General features: G+C 50.5%; 2 protein-coding genes across 4 annotated transcripts in view; one reads left to right on the top strand and one right to left on the bottom strand.

Moving 5' to 3' along the window:
- LOC143995763 (cilia- and flagella-associated protein 20-like) overlaps window positions 1-4,427 on the top strand; it is a 32,158-nt gene extending 27,731 nt beyond the window's left edge. For all 3 annotated transcript variants that reach the window (XM_077490478.1, XM_077490479.1, XM_077490477.1), the window contains 2 exons: window positions 3,805-3,915; window positions 4,249-4,427. In XM_077490478.1, the coding sequence (XP_077346604.1) occupies window positions 3,805-3,915; window positions 4,249-4,254 (117 nt within the window). In that variant the 3' untranslated portion in view covers window positions 4,255-4,427. The remainder of the gene's footprint in view (window positions 1-3,804; window positions 3,916-4,248) is intronic.
- Window positions 4,428-5,818: 1,391 nt separating this feature from the next.
- Window positions 5,819-25,935, bottom strand: part of DGAT1 (diacylglycerol O-acyltransferase 1) — a gene marked incomplete at its 5' end in the record, with an annotated part of 40,026 nt that continues 19,909 nt past the window's right edge. The window contains 13 exon segments of the mRNA XM_077490474.1: window positions 5,819-6,807; window positions 9,986-10,048; window positions 11,232-11,319; window positions 11,948-12,013; window positions 12,112-12,224; window positions 12,309-12,353; window positions 13,199-13,240; window positions 13,609-13,647; window positions 14,084-14,187; window positions 14,261-14,335; window positions 21,078-21,206; window positions 21,277-21,382; window positions 24,152-24,204. Coding sequence (XP_077346600.1) covers window positions 6,661-6,807; window positions 9,986-10,048; window positions 11,232-11,319; window positions 11,948-12,013; window positions 12,112-12,224; window positions 12,309-12,353; window positions 13,199-13,240; window positions 13,609-13,647; window positions 14,084-14,187; window positions 14,261-14,335; window positions 21,078-21,206; window positions 21,277-21,382; window positions 24,152-24,204 — 1,070 coding nt within the window.

The raw sequence follows: 25,935 nt of genomic DNA, 5'->3' as shown, positions 1-25,935 counted from the left end.
CAGCCTCATTACCTCACAATTACAAGAGACTTCTGCCTCTTACTAATACAATGGTTACTGCCCGGCCTCCAGAGGGATCACCGGCCTCCAGAGGGATCACCGGCCTCCTGTCACTGCATTCTCTATTCCACTGTGAGGACTGAACACAACTTTGAGGGTCCCGGAACCCACCTGGTAATGCCCAGATCTGCTCTGTCAGGTTTCTGTAGGAGATGGTAACAAACGCCGTCCCTCGTGGGGCAAGTCCACAGCCTGTCTACCTCCCGGGGTCCCTCATCATAGCACAAGAAAAGGCCTCTCTCCTCGGCCGGGGTGTCCCTTACCTCCAGAGACCTCTCCCTTTTTTTTCCCATCTATCGGCCCACTTCAGGTCCACTTCCTAAGTGGTCCAACATGTCTGCCTCTATGGACTGAGTATTTCCTGCTGTGATTATTCAGCCTCTCAATCGGGGGATGGTAAGGATTCTTCTTCTCATATCCAGATGGTCTTTGTGGTTGGGGAATCCATTATCTCAGGTTGCTTTCTGCTCCCCCAGAACGCTTCTTCTCCATGATGGAATGCTGATCTGTAGTGGTCGTGGCTCACACTGAACACCATCTAGGTACTGCCAAGAAGTATTGGGAGCTCATTCTATGTCAGTAGAAGTATCCCGACTTCTGTCTCACCACACTCATCCCTTTAAGGGACATTCCTGGGGAGCTGGTTCCTCCCAGCTGGTAACTTCATGGAGGAGGGTCACACATCTGGGTGTTCATTGGAGGGCCCCGTGTGTCTGGATTGTCCATGGGTGGAACGCTTGAGTCTGGATTTCTTTTCCAAGGTACAGGGAAGGCCTCAAGGACTTTGGGGGACCTGTCCTCCAGGAGATGGGGTTCTCTTTCCTGGGCTGATTTGCAGTCCCCTGGGGGTGCTTTGCCTTGTTTTTCCTTCAGATGAATGTAACATTTCTGTTCTGTGCCCAATGGGTGCTGAAGCTTCACTGGATCTTGAGTGATCGGGAACGTTTGTAGACCGATGGCTTGAGGTCAGGGATAGGAAGGTTTGTGCTACAGTTTCCGTCATAGGCGCCTCTTGTGTATCGATGAGGATGTATAGCAGGGGTGCCCAACCGCTGCTCCGCCATGTCTTGCTGTAAGATGGTGGGTCAGCATGCCCAGATCGCGGGTTCCCGACCCGCCATCTCCAAGCATTAGTGCAAAGAACAGAGCGGCCGCTAGAGGAAGCAGAGCCGATGCTTGCTGTATAGTGCCGCCTCCTTCACAGGCGGAGTGATACCAACAGTACTTCTCCTGAGGCTCTGCTCTCTACTCTAGCTGCATGCTTCTGTCACAATTATGCTCGGGGATGGCGGGTCGGGACAAAGCAACCCGCAATCTGGGACCGCAACCACCAGTGTCAGTACCAGCCAGAAGTACCAGTACCCACCATCCTTACCAGCCAGCAGTACCAGTACCCACCACCCTTACCAGTACCCACCATCCTTACCAGCCAGCAGTACCAGTACCCACCATCCTTACCAGCCATCAGTACCAGTACCCACCATCCTTGCCAGCCATCAGTACCAGTACCCACCATCCTTGCCAGCCATCAGTACCCACCATCCTTACCAGCCATCAGTACCAGTACCCACCATCCTTACCAGCCATCAGTACCAGTACCCACCATCCTTACCAGCCATCAGTACCAGTACCCACCATCCTTACCAGCCATCAGTACCAGTACCCATCATCCTTACCAGCCATCAGTACCCACCATCCTTACCAGCCATCAGTACCAGTACCCACCATCCTTACCAGCCATCAGTACCAGTACCCACCATCCTTACCAGCCATCAGTACCAGTACCCACCATCCTTACCAGCCATCAGTACCAGTACCCACCATCCTTACCAGCCATCAGTACCAGTACCCATCATCCTTACCAGCCATCAGTACCAGTACCCACCATCCTTACCAGCCATCAGTACCAGTACCCACCATCCTTACCAGCCATCAGTACCAGTACCCACCAGCAGTACCAGGAATCCTGAGGAAGAAGTGAAGATTGAGGTCAGGTAAACCGCTGTGCATCAGTGTGAAGCAGCCTCAGACCCCTTTCACACGATCGGTCCGCCTGCCTGTCTGTTTTTTCAGGTGGACTCAGACGGACTCTCCATTCACCTCTATAGAGCGGCAGATGTAAACGGAGTTGTCTGCTACACCCGCCTATCTGCAACCATAGTTACATAGTAAGGTTGAATAAAGACACCAGTCCATCCTGTTCATCCTGAGTGTCTACAATTGTCCCTATCGCTGTACATTGCACACTCACATTGCTCCCTACCCTCAAGGAGCCACAATCCAAGGCTCCCAGTGATATACTAGGGACAATTTTGGACGGAAGCCAATTAACCTACCTGCATGTCTTTGGAGTGTGAGAGGAAACCGGAGTACTTGGAGGAAACCCACACAGGCACAGGGAGAACATGCAAACTCCAGGCAGGTAGTGTTGTGGTCGGGATTTGAACCAGCGAGCCTTCTTACTGCTGGGTGAGAGTGCTAACCACTATACCACTGTGCTGCCCAAACCAGATCTCCTTTAAAAAAAAAATAAAATAGAAGGCAATCTGTCCCCTTCTGTCTGGGGGGATCGGAGGGCCCTTGGGGTAGAGCGGGTTGCATCCGTGTCTGCTCTACGTATGCAGAGACCTGCCATTCCCCACTTTACGCTCGTTGTGGCCCACGACCGGTTACCAAGTTGATAAAGTGGCCCTCTCTCCTCAGAAGGTTGGGCACCCCCGATGTATAGGCTGCATCCTCAGCTCCTTCTGGTTGTTCCCATCTCCTCGTTCTGGGGTTAGGGGTCTAACGTCCATCTCCTGTTCAGCCGTGTGGTGGTGCTCCCATGCCCCCCAGCAGTGCTTCCCTGCCTCCTACCCCTTCAGTCTCGAGGACTTTGTGGTATTGAACCCTAACTTCTCTGCTGTCCCTTCACAATACTTGTAGACTGTTGCGTTGTAGCTGGGACTTTCCTTGGTAAGTCTCGCTTAGTGTGGTCAGTTGTCTGGCCAGACAAGCTCTATAGACACACAGATCTTGTCTCTCGATCCCAGGAGTCCCCTTCCTACTTAGACTGCCGGTTCCTACTAGTCAGGACCTGTTTTTCCTGCGGTTCCTTCTCGGGACCTGTTACCTCACAGGCCATGACCCCACTCATTGTTCTCATCAGGTTGTGAGCCTTTTCTTCCCTACCTGTGATTGGTTGTTCCATCTGGTTCTGGTGGGTTCTGGTTAGCTTGACGCTTGGTCCAGGATTTGGTGCTTCCCTTCTACATGGAGCCCCAAGGTGGGGATGACTCTTTCTATCTTTGTCTTCAGCATCAGATTGATCCTCAGGTAGGTGTCTGATTCTGGTGTAAGGTGGTTGTTGGGCTGCAGATAATCCCCGGCTCTGTCTCTTCGGTCTGATAGCGGTTGTTGCCTGTTGTCTGCCCCTCAGTTGGACTGTTTCTTGACTTCCCAACAGTATCTGGATTCCTGTGTCCCTCAATGTATGAGAAGGAGAAGCCTGTACATCAGGGGTCTGCATCTAGCGGACCTCCAGCTGTTGCAAAACTACAAGTCCCATCATGCCTCTGCCTCTCAGTCTTGCTATGCCTCATGGGACTTGTAGTTCTGCAACAGCTGGAGGTCCGCTAATTGCACATCCCTGCTGTACATGATGCCCGATGGTCAATCTTCCCATAGACCGCAGTATAACCCCAGTCATTACATTTGTGTCCCTCAAGGAAAAGGATTTAAAGGATCAAATGTTTCCCTCCTCAGATACATGCCAATTGCCGGATTAGAAGAGTCTACTTCGCCGATCGCCTGTATTCCGATGACGAGCTCCCAGCAGAGTTCAAACTTTGCCTCCCGGTACAGACCAAGAACGAGGTGAGTGTCCTGACCTTTCCCTGTGTCCCCCCTCCCCCCACTTCCTGTGTTACTACCCATCATTCCCTCTGTGTCCCCCCCCCACTTCCTGTATTGTTACCCATCATTCCCTCTGTCCCCCACTTCCTGCATTGTTACTTATTCCCTCTGTGTCCCCAGAACCCACCACTTCCTGTATTCATTACCCATCTCCCTATGCTTCTGTCTCATTCATCTGCAGGATTGCTCCCTGACAACCTTCTGTCCCATCTCTCTCTCTCCCCCCCCTCCCCCCGTTTCTGACAACCTGTGTCCCGTCTCGCTCTCTGACAACATGTGTTGTGTGTTTTCCAGCAATGATCGCCCGGGCAGCCTCTCTTCTTGGGATAGTTTTATATGCTGAAGTTACTTCTCTGCAGCTACTGTTATGTTAAGTTTTGTTAAGTTTTGTTAAGTTATGTTAAGTTATGTTATGTTAAGTTATGTTATGACAGGTTCTCTTTGTTTTTACAATAAATATTCTCTTGCCTCTGTGTGTGTCTGTTTTTCTGTCTCTGCACTGATTGGATGTGTATGATGGGCGGAGGTCTGTGTGGCCTCGGAGGACCTCCAATGATGGCTGATGTATTTCCAGGTGTAAAGGGACTCAGTCCAGGGAGGAGAGGCCGCCATTGGTGGTCTCTTCTCCTGAGAACGCCGGTTCCCTGGCTGTCATGCTGAAGCTTTGGCTGACCACACCGAGGATCTGACTCCTACAGAATGTTTCTCCTGAGCTATCACTTCCTAAAGGAGGAGCCAACATCCTTCTCATTGCGCACTCACCAGGGGGTCCATATTCTGCAACATTAAACCAGTCCCTCCCACCATATGGGGGCGCTAGTCCCGGGATATGGAATGTGTAGAATATATCCTGCTGGACTCCGGTCCTGATAAGAGTTAAGATCCAGCTCCTGGCTTGCTATGTGGTAGGCATCCCCCTTCCCTTGGTGTGTGTGTGTGGCTGGTGGGAAGTGTTCTCCAGTATTACCCAGAGGGGTGAGGACTGTTCAGGGCAACAAGAAGAGTCGTAATCCCCCCCTAACACACACACACACACACCTTGGTTGCATTACCTCCCCATGTTGCTGTGAGAGTGAGGCCATGTGTAAGCTCTGTGTCAGAGGGAGGTCTTGTAGTGGGAGGGGCAGAGACACAAACTACTGCATGGAAAATCTGCCCCTTGTGGGAGGGGCAGAGACACAAACTACTGCAGGGAAAATCTGCCCCTTGTGGGAGGGGCAGAGACACAAACTACTTGAGGCGTTCAGTGGTAAGTCATATCTGGGGCGGGTGTTTTGGTGCACATAGGTAAGGATTTATTCTGGTGCCATGTGATAGGTGACAGCGATTCTTATGCTAAATATTCAGATAGGTAAATTGGCAGCGGTGCCGCAGCTCAGAATAACCTCCAATTTCATAAACAGATTATAGAAAGTTTAATGACTGACCGGCAGGAACATTTACCGTCTCCACCAACTGGCAGCTGGTGATCTGCACTCTAGTTTCTGCCATAGTAAATGCTGCATCTACTCCACACTAAGGGGGAGATTTACAAACCCGGAGAGTGCGAAATCTGGTTCAGCCAAATCGGCTTCTGACTTCAGTTTGTTCAATAAAGCTTTGACTATAAAACCTGGAAGCCGATTGGTTACTATGCAGATTTTGCACTCTCGTATTTTAGTAAATCTCCAATGTTTCTGGTGGATTTTTTTTTGTACAGAACTGGCAAGGCCCTAACACCCATAAATGAAGGTTGGTGTCCTCCAACGTCCCGTTATAACACAATCGCTGAGGAGACAACGCATGGAGGGTGCGAGCACCGCTCTAGGCGGAACCTTTAGCAGGAGCTCGCCTTCTTCATACAGGAACTCGTACACACCAGACGTTCAAAACAAAAAAACAACTTTAATCATTATTTTCCAAAAATGCGTACCAACCTGGAGCCGACAAATCAGACGCGGCTCCACACACACGAAACAAGACAAACGCTCACACAGGTTTAAAAATCACCGGCAGCACTACAGGGCAAAGAATTATTGCATTGTGGGCAGCACCGCGTGCGAGACCCGTCAAGTGTTGATCAGATAAAAAGGTCGGACCGAACGAGGCTGGTGATGGAGTGTGGGAGGCCCGGTGTGAACAGAGCGGACAGATTCAGATTTAATAGGTGATTGACATCTTTGGTGAAATTAAACAAGCAGAAAATCTTTAAAAAAAAAAAAAAAGCAGAGAGTGCAGAAGTTGGCGGGCCCTCCGATGAATATTTCGTTATGGAAGCCCCAAGGTCTTTAAATGATGATCTCTCAGCCTAAAGGAGGAGTAGACTGAAACTTGGACGGATGTAGGAAGTCTCTGGGGAACCAACTGGCTCCTGGACGGAGGTGGGGCCAAGTCTTGGACGGAAGGCACATCTCGACAGAATTAGATCTAGTGTTGGAGGAGCGGAGCATCAAGCAGGAGATGGATCTGGAAAAGTACAGGTTAGGCCTTGATTTCAGGCTGCCGCAGAGCAAGTCTGGACAGATGGTGTCCTCCTGGTTGTAGAGACCAGAGTGGAGTTCATACAAGTGTCTATCCTTCATAACATTCCCACCATAGTGCTGGTAATCAGAAGTACGACTTGATTGGTTGGGAATTCGAGGCTTCGGGAAAGGCACGTGGCTCAGAGATTTGCTCCTCCACCAAGGTTAAAAATGAGAACATATCTGCAGGGGGGCAGTAATGGAATCACGGACCCTTCTCATGGTTCAGGACGTAGTAATCATGTACATACATGAGAATTGCGATCGGCTGCCCAATAATCAGGGAGATCCATACGGCCGCATTCCCATAATTCCCTCGGAGAAATCGTCCCACAAACCAGGCCAGAGGAATCTGCAGGAAGCAAAAAAAAATATATAAAATAATTACACAAATAAGAATTGTACATTCCTTTGACAACGCAATCCCCGAGAAGGAGAAAACCCACCAATAATAATCCAACAGACATGTGACATCACAACCCCTGAAGAAGAGGCGAAAACCCCAATAAGAATCATACAAACCTGTGACATCACAACTGCTGAGGGAGGAGAAAACCTACCAATAATAACTACAAATATGTGACATCACAATCGTTGAAGAGAACAATCCAAAAAGAAAAAGAATCATACAATCCTGTGACACAACCCCTGAGAAGGAGAAAACCCACCAATAAGAATCATACAAACCAATTAAAAAAAAAAAAAACAACCCCTGAGGAGAAGACACCAATAAGAATACTACAAACTGGGGACATCACAACCCCCAAGGAAGACAAAATCCATCTCTACAAACCTCTGAAATGAGAACCATCTAGATCAGGGATATGCAATTAGCGGAACCTCCAGCTGTTGCAGAACTACAAGTCCCATGAGGCATAGCAAGACTGACAGCCACAAGCATGACACCCAGAGGCCGAGGCCTGATGGGACTTGTAGTTTTGCAACAGCTGGAGGTCCGCTAATTGCACATTCCTGATCCAGACTAACATCATAACCCCTGAGGAGGAGAGAAAAACAAAACAGAAAAAAAAAAAAACTAAAAAAAGAATCATATAAACATGTGAAGCACAACCCACCAGGCGAAAACTCGACAAGAATACTACAAACTTGGGACATCACAAACCCAGGAGGAGAAAACCCACCAATAAAAGCTATGAAATCTGTGACATCACAGTCTTTGCGGAGGAGAAAAATCAAATAAAAAAACGCATTCAAACCTGTGACATCACAACCCCTGAGGAGGAGAAAACCCACCAATAAGCATACAGACACGTGACAACACAACCTCTGAAGAAGTGAAAACCCAACACAAATTATACAAACCTGGAGCATCACGGTCCCTGAGGAGAAAACCTACCAATAAGAATCATGGAAGCCCATGAAGCACAACAGCCAAGGAGAAAACTCATCAATTAAAATACAACAAACTTGGGACATCACAACACCTGAGGAAAACAAAAACCCACCAATAAGAACCAAACACAAAACCCTGAGGTGAAAACTCACCAATAAAAATACTACAAACTTCATCATAACCACTGAGAGCCGGTTCACACAGGGGCCACCTGGGATCCGACTTCAAGTGGCATGGTTGAGAAAATCAATGGAAGTGAATGGAGCCGCCTTCATGCACACCACTGAAGTCACTCCGACTTCAGAAAAGATTCCTGTACGACTTCAATCCAACTGGTACCCATTGATTTCAATGGAAGACGCCTCCAAGTCGATTCCCCGGTCTTAACAAGCAACTTTCCGGGAAGTAAAAATCGTTTTATAGGCAAACCCCTCCCCCCCCCCCCCCCCACAGAGCTGATTATTATGTGATTGGCCACTGGCAAAGTCCCCTGTCCTGGAGGCAACTTCAAGTCGCGCTGTAAGTTGCCCCAAGTCGCGCTGTAATTCATACTCAAGTCGTGTCCAAGTTGTCTCCCAAAGTCACGCTGGAAGTCACGTTTGTTGCCCCTGTGTGAACCGGCTCTTAGGAGGAGAAAACAAAAACTACCAATAAGAATCATATAAACATGTGATATAACAACCCCTCATGAGGAGAAACAACCCATCAATCAGAATCATACAATCCTCCAATATCACAACCCCCAAGGAGGAGAAAACCCACAAATAAGAACCATCCAAACTGCAACATCATAACCCCAGAGGCATAGAAATACCCAACAAAAATAAATATACAATTCTGTGACATCACAATCTTTGGGGAAGAGAAAAATCCAACAAAAGAATTATACAAACTTGTGACATCACAACCCCTAAGGGTAGAGGAAACCCACCAATACAAACCACACAAGAACCATCCAAACTGTAACATCACAACCCCAGAGGCGTAGAAAACCCATCGGTAAGAATCATACAAACCTGTGAAGCACACCCCCGAGGAGAAAACCCAACAAGAATACAAAACTTGGCACATCACAACCCCCGAGGAGAAAACCCAACAAGAATACAAAACTTGGCACATCACAACCCCCGAGGAGAAAACCCAACAAGAATACAAAACTTGGCACATCACAACCCCCGAGGAGAAAACCCAACAAGAATACAAAACTTGGCACATCACAACCCCCGAGGAGAAAACCCAACAAGAATACAAAACTTGGCACACCACAACCCCCCCCGAGGAGGAAAAAAACCCCAACAAGAATACAAAACTTGGCACATCACAACCCCCAAGGAGGAAAAAACCCAACAAGAATACAAAACTTGGCACATCACAACCCCCGAGGAGAAAACCCAACAAGAATACAAAACTTGGCACATCACAACCCCCGAGGAGGAAAAAAACCCCAACAAGAATACAAAACTTGGCACATCACAACCCCCAAGGAGGAAAAAACCCAACAAGAATACAAAACTTGGCACATCACAACCCCCGAGGAGGAAAAAAACCCCAACAAGAATACAAAACTTGGCACATCACAACCCCCGAGGAGAAAACCCAACAAGAATACAAAACTTGGCACATCACAACCCCCGAGGAGGAAAAAAACCCCAACAAGAATACAAAACTTGGCACATCACAACCCCCAAGGAGGAAAAAACCCAACAAGAATACAAAACTTGGCACATCACAACCCCCGAGGAGGAAAAAAACCCCAACAAGAATACAAAACTTGGCACATCACAACCCCCGAGGAGGAAAAAAACCCCAACAAGAATACAAAACTTGGCACATCACAACCCCCAAGGAGGAAAAAACCCATCTACACAAACCTCCCAAATAAGAATCATCTAAACTTTAGCATCACAACCCCCGAGGAAGAGAAAACCTACCGATAAGAACCAAACAAACATCAATACAAACCTCTGATATCAGAACCCACCAAAAAGGACCAATCAAAACAAACCACACAAATAAGTATTCAAACTGTAAAATCACAACCTCCGAGGAGGAAGAAAACCCACCAACAACTATACAAATCTGTGACATCACAATCTGCCTGAAAAAGAATTATACAAACCTGTGAAATCACAACCCCTGAGGAGGAGAAAAACCCACCAATAAGAATCATACATACCTGTGACATCATCCCCATGAAGGCCCAGAGCCGAAACATCTTCAGAGGAACGCTGACCAGATACTGCAGAGAGAAGACACAGTGATGTCACCCTTATCATCTCCTTTCACATTTACAACAAGGGCCCCGGACATTACTAAACATGGCCACTGTGCCAATGCCACATTTTTGGAAAGTTTTTCTGCCACTGCGTCAACAATGTTCAATGAAAACTGAGAAATTAGGATTTCTGAAAGATTTTTTTTTGTTTAATTTCACTGTTACTAGGCTTCACGCCCCTGAACATTGTGCTCACCCACCTCTGTGCTCCCTATTCTGTGGTCACTAAGTGTACTCTCCGGGGGCATGTGGGTTGGCCAGGTTTAGCCCAGAAGGCAAGTTCCTAGCAGCAAACAAACAAATCAGGAGGTGCACAGAAGGAGGTTTTGCTGCCTAATACAGGTAACAGCAGACATTTTATTGTAGATATGCATAGAGATATGTCACTGCACACCCAGCAAAGCCATTAGTAAACCGGTGAATGCAGACTTAGCCAGCTTCATCAAACGGCAAGCAGCCAACGCATTTCACCCCGCCCATGGAGCTCAATCATGGGGGTGAAACGCGTTGAAGCGTGGCTTTAGATGAAGCTGGCTGAGGTTACTTTCACCTGTTTACTAATAGCTTTGCTAGGTGTGTGGTGAACTTTCTCTATGCATATCCACAGTATGTGAGAAGTTAGACGGACTCCTGCCCAGCCAGTACCCATCGCAGGAAGCACCGGATGGGCTTCCCGGAGCTTGAGCAGAGACCTTACATGTTAGGAGGTTACAGACATCTTATGGTGCCTTCTAGAAGTGAGGGCTTTTAGCTTCAAGTATTTAAAATGGCTGAAAGGTCCACTTTAGGATACAGATTGTCATATTCCTTTCTTTAGAGCCCCATATCCCACCTCCAATATTTAACTGCTGGCAGCAGCACACACAATCATATTGGCCACAAACTAATATGGTCAACCACAGATATTTCTTGGGTTCCTTTTCGTAAATGATAAAAATTGGGTTGGAAATGTTTGAAAAATTCAATTTTGGATGGAATGGTTTAAAATGATTTCCTCCCCACATCCACCAATGGAAATGACCGTGGTTGAAAGTCCACTGAATTCCACAAACCTGTCCGATGTACAGCCGGAACATCCCCCACAATCCTACTCCTTTCCTGGGAGGGGCCACAACTCCTGATATAGGTCAGTACTTCTCAGACTCACCTCATGGAAGAAAGCAGAGCCGAAGAAGACAGCAGTCTGAGCGGCCCACTTGGAGACCCCGCGCCTCATCATTGGCTTGTAGAAATGCCTGAGACACAAAAACAGTCATTGTTCCAGTGACTCCCGGTTCAGTTATCACCACCCCCGCCCTCAACAGCCTGCTTTATATTCCCATATCTTTCACAATAATCCCAGCTGCACCACCTCCATCTCCACACAACCCAATGAGCGAGTGTTCAACAGCTAAGAGGCAGCTGAAATCCCCCCCTCTTTACTCACCCTTATTCTTCATCCGCCCCCTTCACCTGTCCCTAGTCCTTCATGTACCCATCTATTTTACCCATTCCCTGCCCCTGCCCCTTACCTGCCTTCTCCTTCACCCGTACCTTACCTTCACCGCCCCTTTGCATTCACTTGTACCTCTCATTGACCCATCCCATCCTCCTTCACTTGTATCCCTCTTTCACCCATCCGTTCTCCTTCATTCACTTGTCCTGTCATTCTCCTCCCTCCTCCTTCACTGCCCCTTCGCATTCACTTGTAACTCTCCTTCACCCATCCTACTCCTTCACCCATAACTTCACATCCACTTGTCCCTCTCCTTCGTCCGTTCTTCTCCCATACCTCTCCATTATCCACCTTTCTCCTTCACCCGCCTGTCCCTTTTCCTCCACCCATCCCATCTCCTTCACTAATCCCCCAGAGATCCCTCTTACCTGCTGCACCATTTGTGTACTGGGATGTTCCAGTTTTGCCAGAAGTAGGTCACCGTCTCGGAGTTCCTGGGAAGGAGAAAGACACATAGAATGGAGGTGAACTTACCAAACAATGTCATGGCCAATAAGTAAGCGAATCAGCTGAACCTCACTCCCCAACTCACCACCAATCCCTGTAGAATTCCCGGTCTCCAAAACGCATCAACTCCGCCACAAAGTTCATGGAAGAGTGGAAGAACCAGTAGAAGAAGATGAGCCAGATCAGGTGATTGGGGACCTAAAAAGAAACCAGGAGAAGAATGAACTCAGGACTAGAAGGAAGCACCACCGGTTACATGCTGTGAAGAGAACTATGGCTTACCGCCAACTTCAGGAGACGCTCAACCATCCGCGAGTAATCCATATCCTGCCAGAGGAAGAGATCAAAACTGAGCACAGAAATGATGGAGAAAAGAGACCAGGAGCCTCCAGCTCAGGTTCACATTTGGCGGAAAGCCAATAAAATTATCGGACCAACAGATAACAAATGGTCTTGACACTTCTGGGTACAGGCACCCCAATAAAACCTGAAACCCACAACTTGGCCTCTTAACATTTCTGTTCACTGCTGCTAAACAGGTTCTTGTCAAAGTGTGGAGGTCGTCCTCCTGAAGATCTCATAGCTAAACCATGGTTCCTCTTGTCGAAATAAAATGACTTAGACCCCTGTTTGCTGGTCCTATTGTACACCAAGTTCCTACATCATAAAAATTAGGGCCAGAGTATTCTGGGCCCACAGAACAAGTCCGGATGAATGTAACCAACTACTACTAGATCTACCAAGACCATGACACCAACTACTAGATCTACAATGACCATGAGACCAACTACTAGATCTACAATGACCATGAAACCAACTACTACTAGATCTACCATGACCATGAGACCAACTACTGGAGCTACCAAGACCATGACACCAACTACTACTAGATTTACCATGAGACCCACAACTACAACTACTACTAGATCTACCATGACCACGAGACCAAAAACTACTAGAGCTACCATGAGACCAACTACTACTAGATATACCATGAGACCAACTACTACTAGATCTACCATGATCATGAGACCAACTACTACTCAATCTGCCCGCCCCCCCAAGAAAGATTGATAAATATTGGTTGAGGTCAGAATTTACCTCTGTAGAACAATCTTTTTAGGGATATTGGGCACATGAACACACTGAGCCCCTTATTTACAACTACTCACCCGGAACGGCTTCATGGAGTTCTGGATTGTTGGGACCATCCACTGAAAAACAAAGACAGAAATGATCTTGGTATCCAAGACAAGAAGCCATCACCCTGTTAAACAACCCTCCCTATCTGAAGGGCAAGAAGATTAATGGCACGATCCAACCTTCATAGTGGTCAGTGGGGGCTGTTTACAAAGAGGAGGAACTGCAGATAGACATTTTCCCACGATTCCCTCACAGTGACGAGACATCATTTCTTTTCATCTTTTCTACATCTATGCCAACATCTCCACATTCCTCTGTCATCTTCGGCTGCAGGACTCTAAATGTCTCCTTCAACACTGAATCTAAACCTCCAAGCTATCAGAGCAGCTCCTCCCCCGAGGAGCCTATGAAGGTGACGCCTCCCATTTACACATCTCACCTGCTGGATTAGGCCAACCAGGAGTTGCATGAAGAACAACTAAATAAAAGAGAAAAAAAAGGACCATCAGAGACTTCGCTGATCACGAGAGATCGGTTGTGTGTGCTGAGGGGGAGGAAGAGTGAGATAATGAAGGAGGAGGGGGCTGGAGAGGAAAGTTCATTACAATGTCTGGATTCAGGAAGTGTACAATCAGAAGAGAGAGAGACAGGCAGGAGGTGTACAATAGGGGGGGGGGGGCAGTAGAGGTGTACAATTGGGGGGGGGGACAGTGGAAGTGCACATTAGAGAGGAAGGGCGGTGGTGGCGTACAATCGGGGAAGGACAGTGGCAGTGCACAATAGAGCGGAAGGGTGGTGGTGGTGTAAAATGAGGGGAACAGTTGGGGTGTACGGGAGAGGGGGAGTGCTTAGGAAGGGCAGTGGCACTGTACAGACCTATCCGCCTATAGAATTAGGCATCACATGTTTCTTACCATCTCCATAAGCCTCCGGAGAAGGAACCTCTTACGAATCCTCGGAGATCGGGGGAAGTTGAGTTCGTAGCAGAGAGTTGGGGCCAAGACAAAATAATAGATATCTGAGGGGCAGAAAGAGGCGGATGAAGAGTCCAATCACGTGACACCACAAACACACATACCTGTACTACTTACCTCTGTGTGTCAGATTGCTGGGGTACGACACCTCCTTCTGCCCCGCATCACCATTGGCTTTTTTCATTAGTGGAGCTGAAACATGATGGAAGCATTGGAATAAAGAGACTATAACATGAGACACCAACACTCCCCCACCACATCCATGGGGTGCCCACACTCCCCCCCCCCCCAACATCCATGGGGTGCCCACACTCCCCCACCACATCCATGGGGTGCCCACACTCCCCCACCACATCCATGGGGCGCCCACACTCCCCCACCACATCCATGGGACGCCCACACTCCCCCACCACATCCATGGGACGCCCACACTCCCCCACCACATCCATGGGACGCCCACACTCCCCCACAGTCAGAAACCATGAATCAGACTGAGACAAAAGTACAATTAAATCACACTTGTTTAATAATAATAAAAAAGGGTAAACAGAGTAAATGTAGTCAAGACATAGCCAGATCTCAGGAACCAGAACAGATAGTCAGACAAGCCAAAATGTCAGGAAGCCAGAGATGAGTGTAGTAGGACAGCAAGCAGGATCTGGAGCCAGAAGGGATGTCAGCCAAGCAAGTCTTTAACAGGAACGAAGGCGAGCGACTCGAGATGTGACCAAGGCAAAGGCAGAGATCATCTGGACTGGACGGCTTAAGTAGGCAGGACTGAAGAGCAGGATATTATCAACAGGTGAGTCACTGTGGAGAGATAGGAGCTAGCAAGTAGCTGACAGCTGAGCGACCAGCTTTGAGAAGAAAGGGCTGAGCCCAACCCTGAGATTACTCCCTCCTCAATGACCCTTCTCCCTCGATGGACCCCCAGGCTTGAGGGGAAAACATCTATGGAAATCACGGAGGACAGTGGCATGTACGTCAGAGGAAGAGACCCAAGAGTGTTCCCCCGGACCGTACCTCTTCCAATGCACCAGGTACTGTATGCGCCCACAGAACCTATGAGAGTCAACAATGGACTGTACATAGACTCCTCATGGATCTCAACCTGTACAGGGTGAGGACGAGGCACTGAAGTGGTAAAGTAGTTGCAGACCAAAGGTTTTAATAAGGAGACATGGAATACATTTGAAATACGAATATTAGAAGGAAGGTCTAATGCGTAAACCACTGGGTTAATCCTGCAAAGAATACGTAAATGCTTAATAAACCGAGGTGAGAACTTCAGAGAGGGAACATGAAGTCAGAGATTGCGAGATGACAGCCGGACCCTGTCCCCAACCTGGTAGGAAGGTGCTGGCAGGCGTCTGCGGTCAGCATGGAGTCTGTACCTATCATTAGCATGTCTCAAAGCCTCCTGGCCTTGTGCCCAAATGGAACGAAGACCACGGAGATGCTCCTCTAACGCAGGAATACTCTGCGGAACAAAAATGAGTCAGTCAACATGGAAGGTTGGAAACCATAATTTGCCATAAAAAACAGGGACAGTCGGGAAGCAGAATTCAAGGGAATATTTGAGGAAACTCACGGTAAGAGGAGGTCTGACCAGTTATGATGGCCAGAAATATAGAAACGTAGGAATTGTTCCAAGTACAGATTGGCTCATTCTGCCGTCCCATTAGAGTGCGGGTCATACGCAGAGAAAGCAAGCTGAATTCCCAACTGTGCATAAAAGGCTCGTCAGGACCAAGACACCAACTGACTACCCCTGTCCGAGACAATCACCTTTGGTATCCCATGTAAGCGAAAGAACTCCCAAGCAAAAATGGTAGCCAGTTCCTTAGAATGGGCAATTTCTTAAGTGGAAACAATGGGACATTTTCGAGAACCGGTTGGGCAATTCCACAATGAAATCCATAGACAGGTGAGTCCAGGGCCTCTCTCCATTGGGTATGGGTTGTAGGAGGCCCACTGGAAGGTGTCGTGGAGTCTTACTCTGAGCACACACGGGACAGGCAGCTACGAAGGCAGTAACATCAGAACGTAGACTAGGCCACCAGAATTGTTGGGAGATGGCCCAAATGAGTTGATTCTTCCCAGGATGGCCAGCTGCCTTGGGAGAATGGTAAGTCTGGAGCACTGCAGTACGGAGACTCTCTGGGACAAAGCAGCGGTCACAAGGTTTATCAGGAGGAGCATGGACCTGAGCAGCAAGAATTTTGTCACCCAAAGAAGTGAGACTGGTGTGAACCGTAGCCAGAATATGATCAGGAGGAATCACAGGAACCGGAACCGACTCCATCTTGGAAGTGAAGGAAAATTGTCGTGACAAGGCATCAGCCCTTACATTCTTAGTATCGGGTAAGAATGAGACAATGTAATTGAAATTATACAAGAAAAGAGCCCATCGCGCCCTTCTGGGAGAGAGTCGCTTAGCCTCAGACAAGAATGTAAGATTCTTATGGTCAGCAAGAATGAGAATCAGCACAGTGGTACCTTCAAGGAGATGTCTCCATTCTTTCAGGGCTAAAATGATCGCCAACAGCTCTCTGTCACCAATCTCATAATTCCACTCAGAAGGTGACAATTTCTTGGAAAAGTAGCCACACGGATGCATAGCGCTCTCAGAGTTAGGACGCTGAGACAGAAGGGCGCCAACTCCAGTCTCAGAAGCATCAACTTCTAGGATAAAAGGCAACATAGGATCAGGATGTGCCAACACAGGAGGAGAAACAAAGGCAGCCTTGAGTCTCAGAGGCCTTAATGGACTCCGGAGACCAACTCTGTGGGTTACCGTCCTTTCTGGTCATATCAGAAGCTTGACCAGAGACAAGAATTTGAATACATTTTTATGAATAAACTTCAGATAATAGTTGGCAAAGCCCAGGAAACACTGCAGAGGACGTAAACCCACGGGTCGGGGCCACTGTAGGACTGGCAAAAGTTTCTCTGGGTCCATCGAAAAACCAGCAGTGGAAATGACATAGCCTAGGAATGTAACCTGTTCACGATGGAACTCGCACTTCTCCAGTTTACAATAGAGATTGTTCTCTCTTAGTTTCTGAAGCACACGACAGACATCTGTGTGGTGGCTCTCCAGGGACTTGGAAAAAATGAGGATATCATTGAGCTAAACCACCACACATAACTGCAACAAATCTCAGAGGACATTGTTAATAAATCCCTGGAAAACTGCCGGGGCGTTACAAAGGCCAAAAGGCATAATGGCCTGTTCTGGTATTAAATGCAGTTTTCCTACTCGTCGCCCTCCTTAATTCTCCCGAGATTGTATGCCCCTCTCAAAATCAAGCTTAGTGAAAACCGTTGCTCCCTTCAGGCAGTCAAATAACTCTGTAATCAATAGAATCGGGTAGGTATTATTAATCATGAAACAATTGAGACCCCTATAATCAATACAAGGTCTCTGTTCACCGCTCTTCTTTTTTCACAAAGAAGAAACCAGCACCAGCAGGAGACGAGGATTTGTGGATGAAACCTCGAGAAAGTGCGTCTGCAACATACTCCTCCATGGCCTTATCCTCCAAGGCTGACCAAGGGTAAACCCGGCCGCAAGGAGGTATGGCACCAGGTTGAAGGTCAATTGTGCAATCATAAGACCGGTGTGGAGGCAAACTACCGACTTGACCTTTGTCAAAGACATCGTTAAATTTGCGGTACTCCTCCTGCAGGAAGGAGAGTGAAGAGCTGCACCAGACTTTGGCTGCCTTCTGGAAGCATGTCTCACTGCATGATGGATACCAGGAGAGAAACTCAGCATGGGGCCAATCAAAAGAGGGGTTGTGCCTCTATAACCAATGATAACCAATAACCAGCGGAAACATAGGTGAGGAAATAACTTGGAATTGTATTCTCTCATGGTGAAGAGCCCCTACGGCCATGGACAATGGAACAGTCTCATGAGTCACATGGGCAGGCTGTAGAGGTCTCCCGTCAGGAGCCTCAATGGCAAGTGGAGTGTCACGCAGCTGCAGCGGAATCGAGTGCTGCGAAACAAATGCATCATCAATGAACAGGCCTGCAGCCCCAGAGTCGATTAGAGCCTGTATCTCGATGGACGACTCAGCCCAAGAAAGGGTGACCAAAACCAGGGGCTTATCCTTCTGGGTAACTGGGGATGAAAAAAAAAACGCCACCTAAGGTCTGTCCATGACAGGACCTCAAGGTTCGGGCGTTCCCTGGACGGGTAGGACAAGACTTCAAAAAGTGACCTGCCTGGCCACAATAAAGGCACAATCTCTCCCTCCTCCCAAAGGCTCTCTCATCCGCAGAGAGACGTGTGAAGCCCAGGTGCATGGGTTCATCTTCACTGAACGACTTGGTACCAGGAGGCATGGGAGGTGAGGGAGGCATGGGAGGTGAGGGAGGTGAGGGAGGCATGGGAGGTGAGGGGAGGCATGGGAGGTGAGGGGAGGCATGGGAGGTGAGGGGAGGCATGGGAGGTGAGGGGAGGCATGGGAGGTGAGGGAGGCATAGGAGGTGAGGGAGGCATGGGAGGCATGGGTGGTGAGGGAGGCATGGGTAGGACTACAAAGCTCGGAGGCAAACGTACAGGAGGCTTCTGCAAGCGCTCCTTAAGAGAAAGTCTTTCTCTGAGTCTGGAGTCAATGAGGATGGCAAACGAGATCAAGCTCTCCAGCTCAGTGGGTATATCTCGGGCTGCTATCTCATCCTTGATGGAATCCAAGAGACCATGAGAAAAAGCAGCCACGAGGGCCTCATTGTTCCAAGCAACCTCTGCTGCCAGAGTACGGAATTCAATGACGTAGTCGGCAACAGTTCTCGTACTCTGTCTGATGGACATGAGGCACTTGGCAGCAGAAGCGGAGCGTGCGGAACATCAAATATCCTTTTAAATTAAGCCACAAACTGAGGGTAACTCAAGACAACAGGTTTTTGCATCTCCCATAGAGGGTTAGCCCAGGCCAAGGCTCTCTCAGAAAGCAAAGATATCACCAAACCTACTTTGCTTCTGTCCGTGGGAAACGCCTGGGGCAGCATCTCAAAGTAAATCTCAACCTGATTGAGAAACCCTCTGCATTGAACTGGATCGCCCCCAAATCTCTGGGGAAGCGGAGCAGAACCAGACATACCTCTTATAGAGGTAATACTGGAGGCGGGTGCCTGCACAGAGACTGGCGCAGCAGCAGGGATGGCCTGCGACTCAGGTTGTACCGGAGCAGCCACTGTGGGGGATTCCAGGTGAGCCGTGCGACTCAGGAGCGTTTGTAACACCATGGCAAACTGATCCATGCGGTGATCTTGCTCATCCAACCTGGAAAAAATATTACCGACAAATGGACTGACTGTATCTTCTGAATTCATGGCCTTCGCCTACTGTCAGGAACCATGAAACAGACCGAGACAGAAGTACAATCAAATCACACTTGTTTAATAATAATAATAATAATAATAATAATAATAAGGTAAAAAGAGTAAATGTAGTCAAAACATAGCCAGAGTTCAGGAACCGGAACGGATAGTCAGACAAGCTAAAACTTCAGGGAGCCAGAGATGAGTGTAGTACAACAGCAAGCAGGATCTGGAGCCAGAAGGAATGTTAGCCAAGCAAGTCTTTAGCAGGAACACAGGAGAGCGTCTCTAGACCAAGGCGAAGGCAGAGATCATCTGGACTTAAGTAGGCAGGACTGAAGAGCAGGATATCATCAACAGGCGAGTCACTGTGGAGAGATAGGAGCTGGCAATTAGCTGACAGCTGATTGGCCAGCATTAAGGAGGAAGGGCCGAGTCCAGCCCTGACACCCACAAGACGCCCACACTCCCCCCACCACATCCACGAGACGCCCACACTGCCCCCACCACATCCACGAGACGCCCACACTCCCCCCACCACATCCACAAGACGCCCACACTCCCCCCACCACATCCACAAGACGCCCACACTCCCCCCACCACATCCACAAGACGCCCACACTCCCCCCACCACATCCACAAGACGCCCACACTCCCCCCACCACATCCACAAGACGCCCACACTCCCCCCACCACATCCACAAGACGCCCACACTCCCCCCACCACATCCACAAGACGCCCACACTCCCCCCACCACATCCACAAGACGCCCACACTCCCCCCACCACATCCACAAGACACCCACACTCCCCCCACCACATCCACAAGACACCCACACTCCCCCCACCACATCCACAAGACGCCCACACTCCCCCCACCACATCCACAAGACGCCCACACTCCCCCCCACCACATCCACAAGACGCCCACACTCCCCCCCACCACATCCACAAGACGCCCACACTCCCCCCACCACATCCACAAGGTGCCCACACTCCCCCCACCACATCCACAAGACGCCCACACTCCCCCCCACCACATCCACAAGACGCCCACACTCCCCCCCACCACATCCACAAGACGCCCACACTCCCCCCCACCACATCCACAAGACGCCCACACTCCCCCCACCACATCCACGAGACGCCCACACTCCCCCCACCACATCCACGAGACGCCCACACTCCCCCCCACCACATCCACAAGACGCCCACACTCCCCCCCACCACATCCACAAGACGCCCACACTCCCCCCACCACATCCACGAGACGCCCACACTCCCCCCACCACATCCACGAGACGCCCACACTCCCCCCACCACATCCACGAGACGCCCACACTCCCCCCACCACATCCACGAGACGCCCACACTCCCCCCACCACACCCACAAGACGCCCACACTCCCCCCACCACATCCACAAGACGCCCACACTCCCCCCACCACATCCACAAGACGCCCACACTCCCCCCACCACATCCACGAGACGCCCACACTCCCCCCACCACATCCACAAGACGCCCACACTCCCCCCACCACATCCACAAGACACCCACACTCCCCCCACCACATCCATGAACTGCAGACACCGACACTCACCAGACTGAGAGCGTCCCAATGCCCGGGTCCGTGCCAGCCTTCTCTCACGGCTCCAGAGGTTGACATCTCTGTAGGAATACATCTTGAGGAGAAGAATAGTGTAGACGGACAACGCCAAGATGGCACCCACTGCAAATAGATCAAACGTTGAGGGGGGGTCTGTAACTGGTCAAGTGACAGGAGAGGGATTAATATCTACCTGGAGTTATGGAGGGAACGGTGAACACAACCAGTACCGGGACACAGAGGATACTGGTGAGGATGATGGTGTAGAGGAAGAGACCCAATCCTTCCGAAAATCGACCCTGAGAGAGAATACAAGACAGGTCCACATAGGCTCTCTTCACACTCACTGACTGCCCTTTACCCAAACACCCCGCCAACTGTCAGGACACCCCCCAACATCAGCTCACCAACTGTCACCCCCCCCCCCCCGACATCAGCTCACCAACTGCCAGGACACCCCACCCAACATCAGCTCACCAACTGCCAGGACACCCCACCCAACATCAGCTCACCAACTGCCAGGACACCCCACCCAACATCAGCTCACCAACTGCCAGGACACCCCCCCCAACATCAGCTCACCAACTGTCACCCCCCCCCCCCCGACATCAGCTCACCAACTGCCAGGCACCCCCCCACATCAGCTCACCAACTGCCAGGACACCCCCCCACATCAGCTCACCAACTGCCAGGACACCCCCCCCCCCAACATCAGCTCACCAACTGCCAGGACACCCCACCCAACATCAGCTCACCAACTGCCAGGACACCCCACCCAACATCAGCTCACCAACTGCCAGGACACCCCCCCCAACATCAGCTCACCAACTGTCACCCCCCCCCCCCGACATCAGCTCACCAACTGCCAGGCACCCCCCCACATCAGCTCACCAACTGCCAGGACACCCCCCCACATCAGCTCACCAACTGCCAGGACACCCCCCCCCCCAACATCAGCTCACCAACTGCCAGGACACCCCCCCCCCAACATCAGCTCACCAACTGCCAGGACACCCCCCCCCCAACATCAGCTCACCAACTGCCAGGACACCCCCCCCAACATCAGCTCACCAACTGTCACCCCCCCCCCGACATCAGCTCAATAACTGCCAGGCACCCCCCCCCACATCAGCTCACCAACTGCCAGGACACCCCCCCACATCAGCTCACCAACTGCCAGGACACCCCCCCCCCCCAACATCAGCTCACCAACTGCCAGGACACCCCCCCCCCCCCCAACATCAGCTCACCAACTGCCAGGACACCCCCCCCCAACATCAGCTCACCAACTGCCAGGACACCCCCCCCCCAACATCAGCTCACCAACTGCCAGGACACCCCCCCCCCCACATCAGCTCACCAACTGCCAGGACACCCCCCCCCACATCAGCTCACCAACTGCCAGGACACCCCCCCCCCCAACATCAGCTCACCAACTGCCAGGACACCCCCCCCCCCAACATCAGCTCACCAACTGCCAGAACACCCCCCCCCCCCAACATCAGCTCACCAACTGCCAGGACACCCCCCCAACATCAGCTCACCAACTGCCAGGACCCCCCCCCCCCAACATCGGCTCACCAACTGCCAGGAAACCCCCCCAACTGCCAGGACACCCCCCCCAACATCAGCTCACCAACTGCCAGGAACCCCCCCCCCCAACATCAGCTCACCAACTGCCAGGACACCCCCCCCAACATCAGCTCACCAACTGCCAGGAACCCCCCCCCCCCACATCAGCTCACCAACTGCCAGGAAACCCCCCCAACTGCCAGGAAACCCCCCCCCAATATCAGCTCACCAACTGCCAGGCACCCCCCCCCCCAACATCAGCTCACCAACTGTGCCAGGACAACCCCCCCACATCAGCTCACCAACTGCCAGGACACCCCCCCCCCCAACATCAGCTCACCAACTGCCAGGCACCCCCCCCCCCCAACATCAGCTCACCAACTGCCAGGACACCCCCCCCCCCAACATCAGCTCACCAACTGCCAGGCACCCCCCCCCAACATCAGCTCACCAACTGCCAGGACACCCCCCCCCCAACATCAGCTCACCAACTGCCAGGACACACCCCCCCCCCCCAACATCAGCTCACCAACTGCCAGGCACCCCCCCCCCAACATCAGCTCACCAACTGTGCCAGGACAACCCCCCAACATCAGCTCACCAACTGCCAGGACACCCCCCCCCAACATCAGCTCACCAACTGCCAGGACACCCCCCCCCCCCAACATCAGCTCACCAACTGCCAGGACACCCCCCCCCCCAACATCAGCTCACCAACTGCCAGGCACCCCCCCCCCAACATCAGCTCACCAACTGCCAGGACACCCCCCCCCCAACATCAGCTCACCAACTGTGCCAGGACAACCCCCCCACATCAGCTCACCAACTGCCAGGACCCCCCCCCAACATCAGCTCATCGACTGCCAAGAACTATCATCCAAGCCTCTGAAATATCAGCCTACCAACTGCCAAAGGGTCCCCAAATATTAGCTCACCAACTTCCATGACAATGCCTCCCCCCCCCCCCCCCAAAAAAAAAAAATCACCGGTTCAGGCCGGTGGTGGGGGTGTAATGGTGTGGGGGATGGGGTATCACTCAACAATGAGGTCACTGTCCTCCAATGTCCTCCACACTCACCACATCTCATCCAATAGAGCACCTTTGGGATGTGGTGGAACGGGAGATTGGTGTTGAGATGAGTGTGATGTCATCATGTCACTATGGAGGAAAATCTCTGAGGAACGTTTCCAACACCTTGTTGTATCTACACCACCAAGAATGAAGGCCAAAGGGGGTCCAACCCGCTACTAGGAAGGGGGGGCCTAATAAAGTGTCCGGTGAATGAAGATAAATACTCAAATAATAATAATAATAATAATAATAATAATAATAATAATACATGAATGGAATTAGATTTCTCTGTCTCCTGGGGGGGTTGTGACGGACACAGAAGGGGGTCTCACTCCCCGGCATCTACCAAGCACAGTTCTGGGTGGAGAGCCCTTCAATCTGCCCCCCATTGGATAGGACGCCCCCCCCCCCTGTGTGTACTTACAGATGCCAGTCTTCTCTCCAGGTGCAAAGACCCCAAAATAAAGACATTGGAAGCTGAAAGAGAAGAAAAAAAAATTAATAGGATTTTTATAACAGCTTACCTGTAAAATCCTTTTCTTGGAGTACATCGGGGGACACAGAGCCTTAAGTATTTACTTAATGGGTTATAACCACCTTCAGGTGATGGACACCGGTATACCCAACACAGGAAGTGGACTCCCCTATATAACCCCTAAATGACCCCTCCTCCTTCCAGGAGTACCTCAGTCTTTGTAGCCAAGCAATATACTTAAACCCCATAAAAAAAAAAAAAGGAGGGCTGGAGCTCTGTGTCCCCTGATGTACTCCAACAAAAGGATTTTACAGGTAAGACGTTATAAAAATCCTATTGTCTTTATCGTACATCGTAGGACACAGGGCCTTATGTAATTTACTTAATGGAGACGTCCCATAGCAATGCTACTTGAGGGGGAGGGAGACACAACCCGCAGGGCACCCCCAGACCTTGAGGACCTATACTGCTGCCTGCAGCACACTGCGCCCGAAGGCGATATCTTCCTTCCTCCTTACATCCACCCGATAAAATGTTTTGAATGTATGCACTGAAGACCAAGTTGTGGCCTTGCAGATCTGAGCCATGGAGGCCGGGTGACGCACCGCCCAAGAGGCACTAACCGCCCTGGAAGAGTGACCCTTAACTTGAAAAAAGGGGAATCTGACCCCTTAAATCAGAAGTTTGAATTATAACGTGCCGAATCCCCTTAGTGACAGTGGATTTCAATGCCGCCTGTCCTTTCTTAGGACCCTCTGGCAGAATATATAAGACATCAGTCTTACGAATCTGAGTAGTTGTCATTAAATAGATTTTTCACTGTAGACAATGCAGTGACTTTTCTTCCCTGGAGCATGGTTTTGGAAAAAACGACGGCAGGACAAAATCTTGCTTCAGGTGAAAACCAGAGTCCACTTCTGGCCAAAAGCCTGGACGAGGGAGTAACACCACTCTGTCCTCACGAATAATCAAATGTGGCTCTCTATAAAAGGAAAAGGGCAGCCAATTCCAAAACCCTTTTCTCCCATGAATAAGTCATTGTTATGACGAAACATGTCGGGGGCGTGGCTACTTGGCGAGCGTTTGATGGAGGCACAGGACGCTGAACACTGTAGAGTGATAGGTGGATGGTGGGAGTGGAGAGGAGTACGGGACGGTGAACACTGTAGAGTGATCGGTGGATGGTGGGAGCGGAGAGGAGTACAGGACGGTGAATACTGTAGAACGATCGGTGGATGGTGGGAGCGGAGAGGAGTACAGGACGGTGAACACTGTAGAGTGATCGGTGGATGGTGGGAGCGGAGAGGAGTACGGGACGGTGAACACTGTAGAGTGATCGGTGGATGGTGGGAGCGGAGAGGAGTACAGGACGGTGAATACTGTAGAACGATCGGTGGATGGTGGGAGCAGAGAGGAGTACAGGACGGTGAATACTGTAGAACGATCGGTGGATGGTGGGAGCGGAGAGGAGTACAGGACGGTGAACACTGTAGAGTGATCGGTGGATGGTGGGAGCAGAGAGGAGTACGGGACGGTGAACACTGTAGAGTGATCGGTGGATGGTGGGAGCGGAGAGGAGTACAGGACGCTGAACACTGTAGAGTGATCGGTGGATGGTGGGAGCGGAGAGGAGTACAGCACGGTGAATACTGTAGAGCGATAGGTGGATGGTGGGAGCGGAGAGGAGTACAGGACGCTGAACACTGTAGAGTGATCGGTGGATGGTGGGAGCG

The sequence above is a fragment of the Lithobates pipiens genome, unplaced genomic scaffold, assembly GCF_037356315.1.
Source record: "Lithobates pipiens isolate NorthernLeopardFrog02 unplaced genomic scaffold, aLitPip1_a1.2 Scaffold_19, whole genome shotgun sequence".
NCBI lineage: Eukaryota > Metazoa > Chordata > Amphibia > Anura > Ranidae > Lithobates > Lithobates pipiens.
The sequence above is the reverse complement of the archived record's forward strand: the minus strand, read 5'-3'. Positions and strand labels throughout refer to the sequence as shown.